Source organism: Globicephala melas, chromosome 13, assembly GCF_963455315.2.
Source record: "Globicephala melas chromosome 13, mGloMel1.2, whole genome shotgun sequence".
NCBI classification, from domain to species: Eukaryota; Metazoa; Chordata; class Mammalia; order Artiodactyla; family Delphinidae; genus Globicephala; species Globicephala melas.
This window is the reverse complement of record NC_083326.1, coordinates 73,312,179-73,329,249: the sequence shown is the minus strand read 5'-3', so window position 1 is coordinate 73,329,249 and position 17,071 is coordinate 73,312,179. Positions and strand designations below refer to the sequence as shown.

General features: G+C 46.9%; 2 protein-coding genes across 4 annotated transcripts in view; one reads left to right on the top strand and one right to left on the bottom strand.

Annotated features, from left to right (window-relative positions):
• Positions 1–48: 48 nt before the first annotated feature.
• Positions 49–6,751, bottom strand: SRSF9 (serine and arginine rich splicing factor 9). Its single transcript, XM_030860549.3, has 4 exons — positions 6,454–6,751; positions 3,924–4,084; positions 2,251–2,423; positions 49–629 (listed from the first exon to the last, which is right to left on the bottom strand). The coding sequence occupies exons 1-4, from the start codon at positions 6,639–6,641 to the stop codon at positions 486–488; spliced, it is 666 nt and encodes a 221-aa protein (XP_030716409.1). The 5' UTR covers positions 6,642–6,751; the 3' UTR covers positions 49–485.
• A 37-nt stretch (positions 6,752–6,788) lies between these two features.
• The window catches only part of DYNLL1 (dynein light chain LC8-type 1), a 23,876-nt gene continuing 13,593 nt past the window's right edge, over positions 6,789–17,071 (top strand). The window contains exon 1 of one of the 3 annotated variants that reach the window (XM_060310738.2): positions 6,789–6,927. The gene's annotated coding sequence lies outside the window, so the exon portion shown is untranslated. Of the gene's footprint in view, positions 6,962–7,041; positions 7,169–17,071 lie in introns of those variants that run through there. The other 2 variants (XM_060310737.2, XM_060310739.1) reach the window with 2 other exon arrangements.

The window sequence follows — 17,071 nt, the reverse complement described above, 5'->3', positions numbered from 1 at the left end:
CTCCTGCTCTTTACCAGCTGGGTACAAGCTGCCACTACAACTCAATGATTTTTTTTTTTTTTTTTTTTTTTTTACTATATCAGTGTGCCTGTTTGGTGAAATCTATGAACGTAATTAAGGACAATCACACATGTCAATTACTAAACGTTTAAAATATATTTCTAAACAGAATGGGCCGACTTAAGTCACAGTAACAGCTGATCTCCGTAGAAGAGCAACCCACAAAGATACAGCACTGTTTTTTTTCCCATCATCAGGGGTGAAAAATATACAACTTGTTTCTGAACCAAAACCATAATTTCCGCAGTTAAAAATGTTTCACTGCTAATATGGCCCTGGTAGAAATTATGTAGTTTTATTTCCTTAAAAAAAAAAAAATTAAAAAAATGTCCTAAGACACTAAATCATCAATCTGGAATGTAGATTCTGAGCACAAAGCAGCTCAGTTCACCTAAAAAATAAAGAAAAAATTCCCATCACCTGTCTCAGTAGGGTCTGAAAGGAGAGAAGTAGTGTGGGGAACCCCTGCTTTGGTATGGAGAGTCACGGCCCCTTGACCCAGACCGAGACCGTGAGTAGCCATAGCTGGTGCTTCTCTCTGGATAAACACGTATGTAGGAAGTTTCACCCTGAAATTCAAACAAAAGGTAAAGGAAAAAATAAGACCCAGAAGAATAAAGCACACCAACACCTAACATGGCTGCCTAACAATAATAGTTAAGTATTTAATATTTACTGTTTGCTTGGCACAATGCTATCTCATTAAACCCTCGCAATAGTGCAGGAGGTAGGTATTCTTGTCCAAGGTGACACAAATAAATGGCAACTCGATTACGTGGTAAATAACTCAGCTACTAGCTACTACTGTTAACATATCTGAATTCCTGCCACTAACCCCCAGAATCTGACCTGGGCTAGATGCTTAGTTATCTTCATAATTTAGCTTCCTGGCAACTTTTTTTTTTTTTTTTTTTTTTGCAGTACGCGGGCCTCTCACTGTTGTGGCCTCTCCCGTTGCGGAGCACAGGCTCCGGACGCGCAGGCTCGGCGGCCATGGCTCACGGGCCCAGCCGCTCCGCGGCATGTGGGATCTTCCCAGACCGGGGCACGAACCCGAGTCCCCTGCATCGGCAGGCAGACTCTCAACCACTGCACCACGAGGGAAGCCCCTAGCAAGTCTTTTAAGATAATGCTATTATTGTGACTATTTTGCATATAGAGGAACCAGGGTTCGGAGTACGTCGGCTAAGATTTTAATAAGCAGCAGAGAAGTCATGTCCAGGCAGGCCTACCTCCAGGCCCTTTGCCCTCAGCCAGCATTCTCAGATCTAAAGACCCTAAGATGAAAGAAGCCAGATGCTTTTTCCCTCAGTGAAGTCAGTAATTTGATTACCCTTACTGAGACCCTGCTTTGTAGTATAACTGACGACCAGGTGCTGTTTTGTTTCTGCTGCAAATTCAAGTCTTAGAGGACAGTCTGAGCAAAAGCACTGTCAACCCAGGCAGCCTCCAAGCCATAAAGTTAGGGAATTATATGAATCCTTAGAAAAAGAAATGGGCCCAGAAATTCATGTCCCCAGACATCCCTAAACCCCATAGCAAGTCAGGACAGGATAACCAGAAAAAATGTCCAATTGGTGGTCTGGTATCTGGTCTCAGTGGTATCAGAGGAATAGTCACCATTTGAATCAGACTGAGATCCAAAGCAGCAGCCACCTACTTGAAAGGAAGTACATGAAGAACTAAGTCCCCAGGGTGAGGTGATGAACAACAAGAAAATGCCAAGGGCTCAGGTTTCAAAGAGGCTCCTGCATCACTTTGGGAAAGACACAGTGAAGTGACAACTCAGCCCCAGTAGCAGTACCTAGAAGGGCTGAGATGATGAGGTTGGCTTGCAGAGCCCAGACTAGACCCAAAGGAGGGAGAGCCATAATAATTAGGTTCATGGAGGGACACTGCAGATTAAGCCAGTTGTGAAAGGGTGTTATCATGGAATAGCTCACCACATTATGACAGACTGCACCAGTATTCTTTCCAGGTTAAAAATACTATGACTGCAGACTTCTCTCTGTTATGACCCTGCAGGGCTTAGGCATGATGAATTCCTTGGCTTTGTCCACGTAAGATAGATCTTTAATGGTATTGTGAGGTCCTCAAATGGCAAACGCATGGCCTGTTGCTACTTCTGCTAGGTCAGCTTCAGGTGGAGTGGTCTAGGTACAAGCTCCTCAACAGAAGGTGGGGACCCACCTCATGAGAGCGGAATTTGGTGTCATCCAGTTTACGCAGGGCATATTCCATGTCTTCTTTTCTGAGATATTCAACCATCCCCATTCCATCTTTCTGCACATCTGCGTAACAGACATCCCCAGCTTCTCGCATATGATCTTTCAGGTCCTGCCAGCTGCCTGATGGAGGAAGTCCTAGGCACAGAGAACATAAGAAAAGAGGCCATATCCTTCATCTATGTTAAGAGCCATTAAGACCTAGGGTCCCTTCTCCATCAATCACTACTTTTAAATCCTGAGGGTCCCCAAATCACAAATTTTAATAAGGGACACAAAACCAGAGAAGAACACTAAAGTATGTGTGGTAAACCACCATAAGAAGCTGGTCCTAGGATAATCTTCCAGAGACCAAGCCTTTCCGACAGACCAAGAAGTTCATCCCGTTATAGGTTTAGTACCTCTAAGAATTCAGAGCCTCTCTTTCTTTGTCCTTCATAATTAATAACAAACTCCCAAGACTTTGAGTTCTAATTTTTTCCATTATGAAATTTATCGGTACCAATTATTTCTTGCCTGACTGGGTTCCCAGGACATGGGAATTTTGAAACCATCCAATAAAATAACCAAAGTGTAGCTGAAGTAACACAACAAAAATCTAAAGTTTGTTTTCTTGTAGGTGTGAATGACTGACAAACTATACAAAGTACCTCTTAAAAGATCACCAACACTCTTCAATACAGTAGGGGAAAAGGTAAGACTCAGACGCTAAAACTAGTCGGGAGTCATACAACCCTACCTGATGTCATGAAAGGGAAATGTGCTCCTGCTCTCAAAGGCTGTGTTTACCGCTCACAGCTCAGGACTGCAGCCATTTCCTAATAGTTTTCTAAGCAGGATTTCAGAGCAGCATGGAGAGAAAAAAAGATATGTATGACATCCTGAAGGAGGGAATAGAGTTCTGGGGTTAAAAAATTACAAAGGGACACAGATAGGCAGATACTGACAGTATCACTCTCAAGCACCATGGGAGTCTGATGTGACTGTGTGACATTCACATCTAAGACAGTGCCAGGCTCAATACACTTCACTCCACCAGGGCCCTAAAACACCCCTGCAGTGTGCAAAAGGCCCCAGGTTTTTACCAGTGTGTTAATATTTCAAAAAGATGCATAAACCTCTGAGCTTAGCATTTCATCACTTGTCAACACTAGACATTTCGTTCTATACTTTGCAATACAATCACTAAGACTCCCAAGTTGTAGTTTTGGTTTCTTTTTTACATAATTCCAAAACCACCACAAAATATGGCCTATTTTAGGATCCAAGGCTAGGTAATTTGTTCAAATCTGGCTTCTGCAATGTCTTTCTAGCAAGTCCGACACCAGGGTACATTCCAAAAGAAAATGTCTTTAGAATTCCAGCTCAAGGGGTTTTGCCATCTTCCCTTTCAACACTAGAAAACTCCATTATAAGAAGAAAGTTTATGTTCTATCAAGGCTGCATTATCAGTGCAATTTCATTGGCAAGGTACCTGCCTCACTGGCAGGGCTTCAGACTGTCACTGTGCATGGGCTGTTGAAAAGAAAACCCCACACATCCCACGCACTGAAGAATAACAGCTAACATTTCTTGGAGGCCAGACTCTGTGCTAAGTATTTTACATGCATCATCTTATTTAGTTTGAAAGGAACATACCTGAAACAAGAACTCGGAAATCAGATCTTCTTGTAGGAGGCCCATTCCTCCCACCACGGGGCCACCCACCCCGACCTCCGTAAGTCCTGGGGAACTCCACACGAAGCCGGCACTGGCCATAATCATAACCATTCCTTCCATAAATTGCATCCTCAGCATCTCTGCAAAGAAAAGTTTGGAGTTAGTGCTACTCAGGAGGACCGACTGACTTCCCAGTGAGGAACATGAGTAACAAGAATAAAAAGAAAACCTCAAGTGAGAAAACAAAAGAACAAAAACCCGGAACTTGATGCACTACTGCTTTGGTTTGAAGACCTTTCATGATATTGGAATTAAACTTTACAGCTGTCACACATAGGGTTCTCTAGGTATGAAATGATAATGAATAGATAAACAGATAAGAGAACTAATTCAGAAAAAAATAAACTGTTGACAGATGACTGATTTTGCCAATAAAAGTGTTTCTCTAACCTTGGTGAGCTGTTTCTCAAAACGCACACCACACACTAGTTCTTTAATATTCTTCCTCAAGGCCTAGTACATTCAGGTCTATAGAAAGAAAAACCCATTTAAAAAGAGGTAAGGCTCAAAAGACAAATGCAAATTAGTGTTTTGTGAGGAATATGGAATTCCTTCAAGTGTACCTTTTCAGCATGGTTTGGAGGACTAAGTTGTCAAAACCACTCTGGGTACAATTTCATCAAAAGAGGTAAATACCCAATAAAGTAATACTTTAAAGTCTTTCCTAGGGCTCTAGGAGAGTTAGGAACACCAAGCTGGTTCTCCAATATTGATAGGAGAGAGAATGCCCTCAGAGGGTGAGAGGACAAACAGCTGAAGACATACTAATGAAGGCAGCATTCAGTTGTCACAGGCACATAAACACTAATCAAGATTCCAGTCCCAGGATTAAGAGCAAGGAGGACCACATCCAGTTCAACCCTAGCTATATTCATAATACAGTGAGAGAGAGGCAGAACTGCCAGGGTTTAAGACTGAATAAAAACTGTCCTCAGTTCAAATCATCCTCCTGCTACTTACTAGTAGTTGTCTCTGGGTAAGTATGTGATCAAGATTTTACATGTGAATGTAATATGCCTGTCTCACAGGGTTTTTGTAAGGATTAAATAAGATACTACGTGTGCAGTGCTTTGCTTGAAACTTGGCATCTAGTGATAGCAAAAGATAGCTTTTCATTATGAAAGGAATGAGGGAAAAGACGACATACCATACAGTAAGTTTGTATTCGGCAGGGCAGTAGATTCAAATCCTACCTTCCCTAGTACCCTTCCCTTTCATCAACTCTAAATCCTGTTACCTCATCTGAAAATGTGATTAGTAGCACCTAGTTTATAGACTGTTGAAAATGCTAAATAATACATAGTATGGCACATGACACATAGGAACTTAAGAAACACGGGAACTGTTACTAATTAATAGAACAACCTTTTCCAGTTTAGGTGTGTGAAAATGCCTAGTTCCATTTTTTAAGGCAAATGGCAAGACACTAGGAATGAACTCCGTCAGAGTCTTCAGCCATCAAAGCCTCAGGGTACATCCAGCCTCCTCATCCTCAGACGCTGCCCCTTGCCTCGTATCACCCAAGATGGGCAGGACACCCCACGAGCAGTCCTCCTAGTGAAGCCCGCAGGGCGCAGACTAGGCAAAGCGCTCCCTCTGCCAGTGCTGGAAACCAGCGAGCGGGCTCCGATTTACCCCGAGTGTAGTAACCAACACAGTGCGAACCAACAAGCGCAGTGTTGAAAGTTACCAGGCCTTTTCTGGGGCAAGGGCCGACACTCTTTGCAAAGTCACAAAGACCCCCTTCGAGCCGGTTTCGGGATCTAGAGCTTCCACATCCTCGGGGCCCTTAGCATCTAGCGGTGCCTCCCTTATTAGAGAAGGAATAGTGAAATCAGAGACCCCCATCAGACTGTTTTACAAGTTTTCCCAAATCCCTGACGCTTTTATCAGAACGAGGCCCTGGCCGTGTGGGGCGGGGCGCGCGTGGATGGAGATCCGTTCCATCAAGGAGCCCCCCTATACGCCCTCCAAAGGCATCCACACCCCGGCACTGTGCGCCCCACAACGGCGAGTCCCAGCTGCGGGGAGGAGTGGGCAGGGAGGGCGACCCTTCCCTCCTCACCCAGTCCTCTCCGGGCCGGCTCAGGGGCCAAGCTTCCCAAGCCCTGGGCCGCTTTCTCCGAAGGGTGCCTGTCCTGACGCGAGGGAGAGAACGGGCATCTGTACCATCCCTGAGGTCGGTCTGGGTGGGCTTGGGCCCTCCCAAGACCCGGCTTTTGTGTTTCTAAGTAAAAAAAAAATTATAGAGGAAGTGACGGAGCAAAGAGCAAAGGACTGCCCGGAGCCCCGCGGCGAGAGGAGGCCTCAGCCTCCACCCGGGGGCGCCGTGAGGGGTCTGCGGCGAGGGGGGAGGGGAAGCCCTGGAAAGGAGCGGGGAGAGGAGAGAAGGCGGGGGCCCGGGGCGTCGGGCCGGCCGGCGGGCTGGCGGGCGGCGCGGGGCCCTCACCGCGGGTCCTCGAAGCGCACGAAGGCGAAGGGCACGAGGCCGTGCCGGTTCTTTAGCTCGATGTCGCGGATGCGGCCGTACTTGTAGAAGAGGTCCTCCAAGTCTTTCTCGCGCACGTCGGTCGGAAGGTTCCCCACGTAGATGCGTCCGTCGCCCTCGCCGCCGCGCTCGTCCGCCCAGCCCGACATCCGCACCGCGCGACGCCGCGGGCCTGCCGCAGCCCACGTCCCCGCCGCAGCCTCAGCCGGGGTCCCCCCGCAGCGTCCCCGCGGGCTCGGAGGCGCTCAGCCGCACAGCATTGTGGGAACAGGAACGGAAGCGAAAGGGTCGGAGGAGGCAAAAGGAATCCTCTTAAAGGGGACGCGGCTGCGACGACTGCGCGTGCGCTTGCGCCCCCTGTAGGTGCAAAGGGGGTCGGGGGGCGACAACAGGGAGAGAGCTTGGAGTCAGGCGATTTGGAGTCAGTTCCCCAAGGCAAGTCACTCGCCAGCTGCGTCGACTTGGGCAAGTGAGTCAGGCTCCCTGGGCCTCAGTTTTCTCCCTCTGTAGCGCTGCCTACCTCACAGGTTTTTGTGAACATTTGCTGAGGTGAAACGGGTGTAGCGCTCAGGGTGGGCCCCGCGGGCCGTCACTCCGCGCGCAGGGCTCCGCAGGGAGTCGGCCAGGGCCTCAGGCTGACGCCGCAGCGGACTGAAGGAGTCCTCGACTGCCTCAGGTCTGTAGCCCTCTGGGCCACCCTGTCCCTGTTTTGCAGTTGCTTAGAACTGAGGGTGTTAGGTGGATTAAAATGGATGTAAGAGACCTGAGATGGGCTCCATAGCTGGACTTGAAATTTATCGGAGACAAGGAGGGAGTAAAAGAATCATTACTGGGAATTCCCTGGCGCGCGCTTCCACTGTAGGGGCACGGGTTCTATCCCTGGTCGGGGAACTAAGATCCTGCAAGCCGCGCGGCGTGGCCAAAAAAAAAAAAAAAAAAGGATCATAACTGTAGCGACTGTCACTATAGAGTGCTTCCCGCGAACTGTGCTTTTAATCCTCACGCAGTATGGAGAGATTCCAATATTACAGGTGAGAAAACGGAGGTATCATAATTGGGTCAGAATTAGAACCCAGAGCCATGCTTCCAGCCTATGCACTGGGTCCTTCAGAAGCTCCGGAGCTCAGGTAGACTCCCACCTTGGAACGTTTCCACATTTACATTCCATTGAATGCATTTACATTCAGGGCAGAGCATTGAACCTGGGGAGGTTACAAGAATGAGGTCTTGCATCTAGAGTCTTGATCTAAAAAGATTTTTCATGTTAAACATGAAACCCCTGGGGCTTCCCTGGTGGCGCAGTGGTTAAGAATCCGCCTGCCAGTGCAGGGGACATGGGTTCGAGCCCTGTTCCGGGAAGATCCCACATGCCATGGAGCAACTAAGCCCGTGCGCCTGCGCTCTAGAGCCCGCGAGCACATCTACTGAAGCCCGCGTGCACATCAACGAAGAGTAGCCCCCGCTCTCCGCAACTAGAGAAAGCCCACACGCGCAGCAATGAAGACCCAACGCAGCCAAAAATAAATAAATAAAATTAATAAATTTATTTTAAAAAAAAGAAACCTCTGTGGATTGATGGATGGGTAGATGCATGAGAAAGCAAATACAGTAGAACGTTAACTAGATGGTGGGTTAACTAGTAGAACTAGTAGAATCTAGATGGTGGGTGTATTCAGTGTGTTCACTGTACCATTCTTTCAACCTTTCTGTATATTTGAAAACTTTTATAATAAAATGTTGGGGGGAGTTATGAAACAAAAACAAACTCTGTTAGTGCTAGCAATAGCAAGAGAATAAAACCAAATATTTAATTTGTAAATTTATTTATTTATTTATTGGCTGCGTTAGGTCTTCGTTGCTGCTTGCCGGCTTTCTCTAGTGGCGAGCAGGGGCAACTCTTCATTGCAGTGCGCCGGCTTCACATCGTGGTGACTTCTCTTGTTTCAGAGCGCGGGCTTCACTAGTTGTGGCACACAAGGCTCAGTATTTGTGGCTCAGGTGCTCTGGAGCGCAGTCTCAGTAGTTTTGCACGGGCTTAGTTGCTCCGCGGCATGTGGGATCTTCCCAGACCAGGGATCCAACCTGTGTCCCCTGCATTGACAGGCAGATTCCTAAACACTGCACCACCAGGGAAGTTCCCTGATTTCTATATTTTTATTTGTGCTTTTCTGTGTTTATGAAATTCTCTGTAATTAGCATGTACTACTTTCATAATTGGAATAAAAAATAAATTATTTCTAAAATAAAACAATCAGAACCATCTGTTGTATTCTGGATTATGTAAAACTTCTAGTTGTTCTTTCCTGGCCTTCAGAAAGCAAGCAGGAAAGAGCCCTGGCCAGAGTATATAGGAGCTTATGTATCCTAAAGGCATCCTAAAGTCCAGATGCCTCCTCATTTGGGGGGGTGCTTAGGTGTACTAACACCACCCTCTGAGTCCTGCCACTCCTACCTGATTGTTGCCTGGAATATGCAGATGCAGGCAGTTGGGTAGTCTCCTAGGGAGAGAGAGGTGGAGTCAGCTAAGTGACCTAACAGAACTCTAGGTGTAAATAGTAATGATTCAACTCGTCTGGTGCAAAGTCTTGCAGCTTGTGATCACCAAAGAAGTTCATATGTAGCCTAGAAAATGTGCCCAGATCTGGGGATGTGACAAGTACAGCCTTTCTGGATTAGGAGGAAGGCAGCTAAATTGCTAGGAGGCATCATCCAGGGAACCGCAAAGGTGGATTTTGTTTCTGTGAGCCCAGGTACTAACCTTTACAAGTTAGAACCCAGATGAAGCCCAAATTAGGACGTAATGCTAAAGAGGCCCATGCACTCCATTCTCTACTAAGGCCACAGATGCTAAGGAGGGTCACCCTTTTGAGCTTTTGCCCATCTGGTTATTCAACATCATCAAGTGCATGCTATAATTTAGGCCCTGGTTGCATGCAGTAATACCATTCTGTCCTCAAGGTGTTATATTCAAGTTGTTATTCAAACAGTCAATTTAGAGCACAGTTGTGATAAGGGTAAACTGCTGTGAGGCCACCTAATGCAGTTTTAGAGATTATAAGGGAGGCTTCCAGGAGGAGATATTTAGGTTGAGCCCTGAGGGACCAGTAGGAGTTAACCGTAGGGAAGGAGAAGGCTTTTCAGACAAAAAGGACAGCATGAGCAATTGCTCAGATCATGAGATTATGGTAGACCAGGGGCGAACCCCACCTCCCTACAATATGGCTGGGGCAAAGAGTTCAAGTAGGAAAATGGAGGGCAAAGGAGCTGGGGCCGGGGCCGCCAAGGCCTAGTAGACTGTATTATGGAGTTTGGACTCTACTGGGGGCAGTGAGTAGCCATTGAAGGGTTTTAAGGAGTTATGTTGGGATGAGACCTTCTCAGAAGGAAGTGGCAGCTGACTGGACGGGAGATAACGAGTAGGGGAGGAGACTGAGAGCTAATTTGAATGGAGGGTAGCTGCAGGATAGTAGGGAAAGGAAAGGGAGTCAGGGAGAGATGTGGCAGCAGCTGCCATTATAGGGAAACTTGGGGAAAGAGGAGAGATAATTAAAGGGTCAGTGTAGGAAGTATTGCTGTGTAATCGCAGTGTAAGCCCCCTCCTGTGACTTCATTAAAAAATCTGCATTATCGGGCTTCCCTGGTGGCGCAGTAGTTGAGAGTCCGCCTGCCGATGCAGGGGACGCGGGTTCATGCCCCGGTCTGGGAAGATCCCGCATGCCGCGGAGCGGCTGGGCCCGTGAGCCATGGTCGCTGAGCCTGCGTGTCCGGAGCCTGTGCTCCGCAACGGGAGAGGCCACAGCAGTGAGAGGCCCGCGTACCGCAAAAAAAAAAAAAAAAAAAAAAAAAATCTGCATTATACATTAATGATTTTAGAGTTGGATTCATATTGTTCCGGGAAGATATGACAGTGTGCTCAGATTAGCCCAGAGGTGAGTATAGGTAAGAACAGGGATAGCCTTGGGTGGCCTATTGACTAGCAGGTTACATGGGGATGTAACATGGGATTGGGTCCAGGGAGACACCAATGGGGAGACCACTGCCGTCATCCAAGCAAGAGATGCCAGTGGTCTGATGTAAGGTGATAGAGATAGATGCTAAGGAGATGAGATATTCCAAGGACAAAAATCATAGGACTTGGAGATAGATTGGTCGTGGGAGCTGAGGAAGGAGGAGGAGTCCAGGTTGACTGCCAGGTTTCTGGCTTGGGGTACTGGCTAGGCAGTGGTATCATTCTGAGACAGGGAATAAAGCAGAAGGAACTGATCTGCAAGAGGATGAACAACGATGAGTTCAGATACGTGTGAAGGAGGTAAGAAGGAAGGATAAGAAGTGTGATGACTCTACGCTCTACGTGCCCTCTCCAAGAACAGAATTCCAGGTGCATGACCAGGTGATGGTGGATGGACATTGGAGTCCTCTGATACATGGGATAGGCCTGCCCTTCCCACAGGGCGGGGCTTTCACTTAAGCTGTATGGGAGCTCAATAAAGTTCATCATTCCTAATATGATGATAAGAATGGCACCAGTGGGATTGTCTTCACATTGAAAAGAAACCTTTGGCCTTGGCAGACTGTGAAGAGTTAATGCATTTCCCACAGCAAGCCGTTTACTCCCTACTAGGGAGTAGGGCAGTGCCCAGTAAAAAATAATAATAAAGCAACACTGGGGATAAAACATTCTACAAACCTGCCCATCTGGTTTCCTCCCTTTCCCTATGACATCAGTCCCCTCTGGCATCCAAGCAAAATGTTTTCTTCTCTGCCAGCCTCAGTCATGAGCTTCTCCCAGACCTTGGCCCTTGGGAGCAGTGGGCAGAAGAGGAAGTGATGGGGGAGTAAACCATCAGTGGGAAAATGAGTCATCTCAGAGAAACTGGTCCAGGCTGGCAGAGAAGGCTTGGGCTGGGTCGCTGTGGAATGTGTTTCTGGCCACTGTACCCTAGGAGCTTTCTGTCATTCTTTGCCACTTTATTTGTGCTATAGAGTAAAATGAAACATTCTGGAGAGCTACATAATTAAGAACTGAGCTGTGCAGGAGAGGAAGGGGACAAGCAGCAGCAGAACTAGGAGATCTGGAGAGAGTATGGAAGGGGGTGCAGAGAGCTTTAGGGAAGCAAGTGCCATGTGTAGGTGGATGAGAAGAGGAGAAAGATGGGAAAGATAATTCAAGAAGAGTTGCAGTACATTGTGACTATTTGGTGTTTTCTTAAGAGACTGCAGAAAATCGGTAACATTTTCAATTATTTTGGGGTAATGAACTGATGTTTCTTTGGGTTTTTTGTGTTTTTTTTTGCAGTACGTGGGCCTCTCACTGCTGTGGCCTCTCCCGTTGCGGAGCACAGGCTCCGGACGTGCAGGCTCAGCGGCCATGACTCACGGGCCCAGCCGCTCCGCGGCATGTGGAATCTTCCCGGACCAGGGCACAAACCTGCGTCCCCTGCATCGGCAGGCGGACTCTCAACCACTGCGCCACCAGGGAAGCCCTGATGTTTCTTTGAATGTGGCCAGACAAGTAGGAACACGAGGGTCTGGTTTCATATGAGGTACATCTAAAGCAGTAAGCGTGCTGAATCTGTAGCAGCCTCATTGCTTCATTTTTGCCAACTTGCTGTATTCTGAGATGGAGGCCTCAAATAGCTTGTCAATGTCAGGGCTGCTTTTTCTCGGATCCATGGGCTGCAGGGGTCAGTGAAGCACTGCCTCCCCTCCCAACCCCCCCACGACCCCGCCCAGTTGTGAAAGTTGTAAAGTTGGATGCAAAATATTGCACGTGAGCAGGATAGTCTTGATTCTGGAAGAATATTCACGCAGTGCTATCCAATAGAATTTGCATGATGATAGAAACGTTCTCTATCTGAGTGCAATATGGTAACCCCATGTGGCTACATGTAGCTCTTAAGCACTTGAAACGTGGCTGCTACAGCTGAGAAACCGAACTTTTAATTGTATTTAACTTCAATTAATTTTGATTTTAATAGCCAAATGTGGCTAGTGGCTACCATACAGGACAGTGCAGTTCATCATTTTCAAAGGTCTGTAAAACTATACCCCCCCAAAAAAACTACCCCCCAGAAAAGTTAAGAACCAGTAGGGCCAATCCCTTTATAGCCCTGTTGTGTTGGCACATAGTAAGTGTTTAATAAACACCTGTTAATTTTTTAACTAGTACTTAAAGAAGAGTTGCCCTAGCTCCAGAAAAAGGGAGCTGAAGTACAAAATGACAAATGGTCTTCTCAGTTTCACCAAGTTTTATTTTCTAAGCCCTAAGTTCCTTACCCTCTACCCAAAACTTTTCCCTAAACATCTTCCACTCTGTCACATACCTTGGAAACTTATTTTATGGCACAGCGAACCAGAAGCACAAGCAAGGGTGGAAGGGGTGTGAAAAGATTAACAACAGTGCTGATAATGTTTTTTGATGCAGCAAGATGAGGCACTGATTTAATAGAATCCTAAAGCTTTGTACTCAATCTTGTACTAAGCAGATTTTTAATGAACTGCATCGATATAATTAGGTAACAGCATCTCAAAAGTAAACATATTCATTAAAGGTAAAAACAAATGTGGAAAGTACCTGCAGATTTTATAAAAGTAAAAAACAAAACAAAAACAAAAAAAAACCCCAACCTTCCAAGCTGTACCTCCCCCTGTGCTAACATGTGCACAGTAGCTAAATTTCCTTCTGTCTGGCTGAGGCTGGCTCTCCCCCTCAGCCAGCACATGTGCAGGGCTTCTGTGAATGTCACATTGACAAACGTTCCCTGGAGCTAGGCAGCTGGGGACCAGTTTCTTTTGTTATTCCCTCCTTCTCGTGGGCTGCCAGTTTTTCTTGTCATGGCACATTCCTTGACAGTGCCTGCAGGAGACTAGGGTTTTTTCCCTCATGGAACACTCTGACCCCAGCTCTAAAAGCCCAGGCTTGTGTATGTGGCATCTGGGACTTTGGTGGTTTTCCCCACTCCTTGCCCACTTGACATTTGTTCATTCATTCCACCGGGTATTTACTGAGCCGCAGAATAGCCTGGCTCTGTGCTGGGCGCCAGGGACACAAGAGTTATCAAGACCCCCACTGTTAAAAAAAAAAAGACCACTGTTGACAGACAAAGGGACAATGGCAATGGGTGCTCCTGCAGCTCTTAACCCAGAGCTGAATGGGGTGTTCAGGGAAGACTTCCTGGAGGGAGTGGCTTCTGAGCTGAGTGAGACCTGATGTACCAGCTGGTGTTAACCAGGTACCTGAGGAGAGAAGAAAAGCATTCCAGGCAGAAGGAAAAGCATGTGCAAAGAAAGCTGGGACGACTTCTGTCGCTTTGGGGAAGCTCAGCACAGTTAGGTGGGGCTGAGGAGTGTTCTTTCTTTCTCACTCTACAGCCGCCAGTGATTTAGGGTGAGAAGCCCTAATGTAAATCAGAGCCTGGCTGGGTTAGATTATACATGTAAATCCTAAGTATTTCAGCTGCTCATACAAATGTTTATTGTATATCCCTGACTAGGATGATTGTAAAGGGGATGAGATAGGCTGGAGGGAGGGGAGAGCCTGAGGGGAATATAGTCTCACAGTCTCCTAGGGGAGCTGTGCAAAGCAAAAGAGTACTTGTTTGGAAGCCAGAGGGAAAGCAGAAGAGAACCAAGCAGAAATCCAGCGATCCCTCCTGGGCCTGAGTAAGAAGGGCCGCAGGGGGTGCTGTATTCAAAATGCTAGGATGTTTATTAATAACTATAATTCCCTAAGGAATTGGAAGCACCCTTAAGGTCCACCCAGAGGGGACTTGCTACATGGGAAACGTGCAGTTCTGAATACCATGCAGATGTGAAAAAGAGCAAGTCCCTATACGTAGTTATGAAAAGATGTGCAAGTTATTTATGGAATGCCTACTGTTGGCACTGTGCTAGATGCTAGGGTGCCAGAGGTGGAGGGGACAGTGTCTGCCTCCCAGAGAGAACCCCATCTGCACCCCTTTATCTTGGCCTTTGTGATTCGCCTCCACCAGTCTCTCCCTCATCTCCCATTACTCCCAGATTGCCAACTTCTCCAGGATCTGCTGTGTCTGAAAGCCTGTACCAAGTGTTGCAGGGGCTAGTTCTTCTCCTTGGAACATTGATTTCTCCACCTCTGCCTCCCCAGTCTCTAGCCTGACCAAACCCTCCTTGGCCTTCATGTCCGTGACTTAGTAAGTTGGTGTTCAGTGATGCCAAGACCTGTGTGACCCCAGCCTAGAGCTTTCCTCCCACTTTGTACCTTGGAAAGGCCTAGGTGTCCCCTACTGCTCCTTTCATTCCCTCAGTATTTTTGCCAGTTGATTTGTCTAAGCACATTCTAGAATCTTTTTATCAAGTTCTATATGGCATCTTCTAGTTTTTTTCATTGGAATGGTGTTATATCTATAAATTTACATGGGGAAAATTTTTCCATTCTTGCTGTATTTGGCCCTCCCACCCAGAAGTTTGGTATCACTTTCTATTTATTCACATCTTTTTTCTTCTTTTCTCTTATTTGTGGCTTATAATTTTTATATTTCTTGAAATCTAAGTCTGTAACACTGTGCTGATACCCAGGGAATACCTGCAGTGTCTTTTTTTGACACCACCTCTGACACCAAATGTGTCGTTTTTCCACACCAGTTCTCCAATTTTCCAACGCCAGCTCTGTGTCCAACAATTCACAACTACCCAGAGTTAGTGCAGACCCCCACAGGTTAAGGGCTTAGTCCCATAAGACTTACCCTCAGTTCAGATGCCAGCTGAAAATGGGGTTACCAGTCTACCCACACTTCTTCCAGGCTGACTATAAATTTGGGGTTCCTATAGACTGTTTATCCCCCAAAATTCATATGTTGGAACCTAACCACCAATGTGATCGTATTAAGAGGTGAGGCTTTGGGGAGATAATTAGGTCATGAATAGGATTAGGGTCCTTATAGAAGAGGCCTCAGAGAGCTCCCTCACCCCCTCTACCATGTGAGGACACAGAGAGAAGGTGGCCATCTATGAACCAGGAAGTGGGCCCTCACCTGAACCTGCCCATGCTGGCACTCTGATCTTGGACTTCCAGTCTCCAGAACTGTGAGAACTAAATGTCTATTGTTTATAAGCCACCCAGTCTATATAATATTCTGTAACAGCGTCCTGAACAGACTAAGACAGGAGTCATGAGCATGGAGGTGTTATTCAAAGCCTTGAAAATGGAAACTATGAGAAGTGGTCCAAAGACTGAGGCCCGGAACACTTCTTCCTGTAGAGGCCAGGGAGAAGAGGTGGAGCAAGTAGATGAAGCTGAGGAGGAGCAGCCAGTGAGCCGGGAGAAGAGGGAGAGTCCTGGGGATACTGGAAGCCAAGCGAAGAATGAGCTTCAGAGAGGAGGAGAGCAACTGTGACAAGTACATCAATGAAGGACGCTGAGAACTGGCCACTGGATTTAGCAGCGTGGTGGTCACTGGTAACCTTGATAAGCTGTTTTGGTGGAATGGACTGGAGAGTGAATGGGAAGTGTCTTAGTCTGTTCAGGCTCCTACAACAAAATACCATGTGCATCTCATTCAGTGTCCACTTCCTCTACACACAAAATGTAAACTCCATGAGGACAGGAGCCAGGTCTGAGTTTCTCCCTTTCATGTCCCGAGTGCCTAGATGCGGGCCTTGTACCAAGTAGGTGCTCAATAAGTATCTCTTGAAATAATGAACAAGTGACTAAGACACAGGGCAGGAACTCTCAGTGTTTATCCTCTAATTGGCCAAAGCACTTAGGCAAGAAAAAATTAAATAAGTAATGGAGCTTCTCTTGGCAGGTGCTGAGGGAGGTACATCTCTGTACCCAGCACCTAGCTCGGGGCCTGGCGCACAGTGAAAGCTCAGAGAATGCTGCTAGCTGAATAAGCATTACCTCTTATATCTGCACGTACTCCTCGCATTGGTGGTGATCTCATCAAGCCCCATGGCTTTAAGTGTCATCTGTAATCTGATGACTCCCCAAATTATAGGTCTAACCTGGACCTCTTCCCAGAACTCATATATCCAACTGCATATTTGACATTTCCACTTGGAATGTCTAATAGGCATCTCAAACTAACATAGCCAAAACAACTTTTTGTTTCTCTTTTGGCCAGCCTTCCCTATCTCAATCCATTCTTCTCATTGTTCAGGCCACAATTCTTGGAGTCATACTTAACTCCTCTCTTTCCCCCACACCCCGCATTCAATTAATCAGCAAATCTGTCAGCTCCACCTCCAGAATATATCCAGAATCCAACCGCCTCTCATCCTACCTTTGCTGTTACTGTCCTGGTCCAAGCCACCATCACCTCTCACCTGGACTGTTGCAGTAGCCTCTTCCTGGCCTCTCTGCTCCCACTGGCTTCCCCACACTCTATCCTCCACCCAATAGCCAGGTCATCAAGTCTTGGCTCAAATGGCACCTTCTCAGAGAGACCTGCCTGGAAACCTCTATTTAAGACAAGATCTCTCACTCTGTCCCCTTTGGTTCCCTTAGTCTATTTTTATCCATTGAACTTAGCAGGGTCAGACATATTTTTGCTTGCTTATTATCTTTATTCTCTTGTTAGAGTGTAAGTCCCATGAAGAA

Bases quoted from the DNA above. Each gene is read 5' to 3' on its own strand.
- SRSF9 (XM_030860549.3), bottom strand. From the start codon at position 6,641: ATGTCGGGCTGGGCGGACGAGCGCGGCGGCGAGGGCGACGGACGCATC. The intron at 4,085-6,453 runs GTGAGGGCCCCG...TTTTCTTTGCAG, and splicing joins GTGCGCTTCGAGGACCCGCG to AGATGCTGAGGATGCAATTT. The intron at 2,424-3,923 runs GTATGTTCCTTT...CTCTGTGCCTAG, and splicing joins TTTCCGAGTTCTTGTTTCAG to GACTTCCTCCATCAGGCAGC.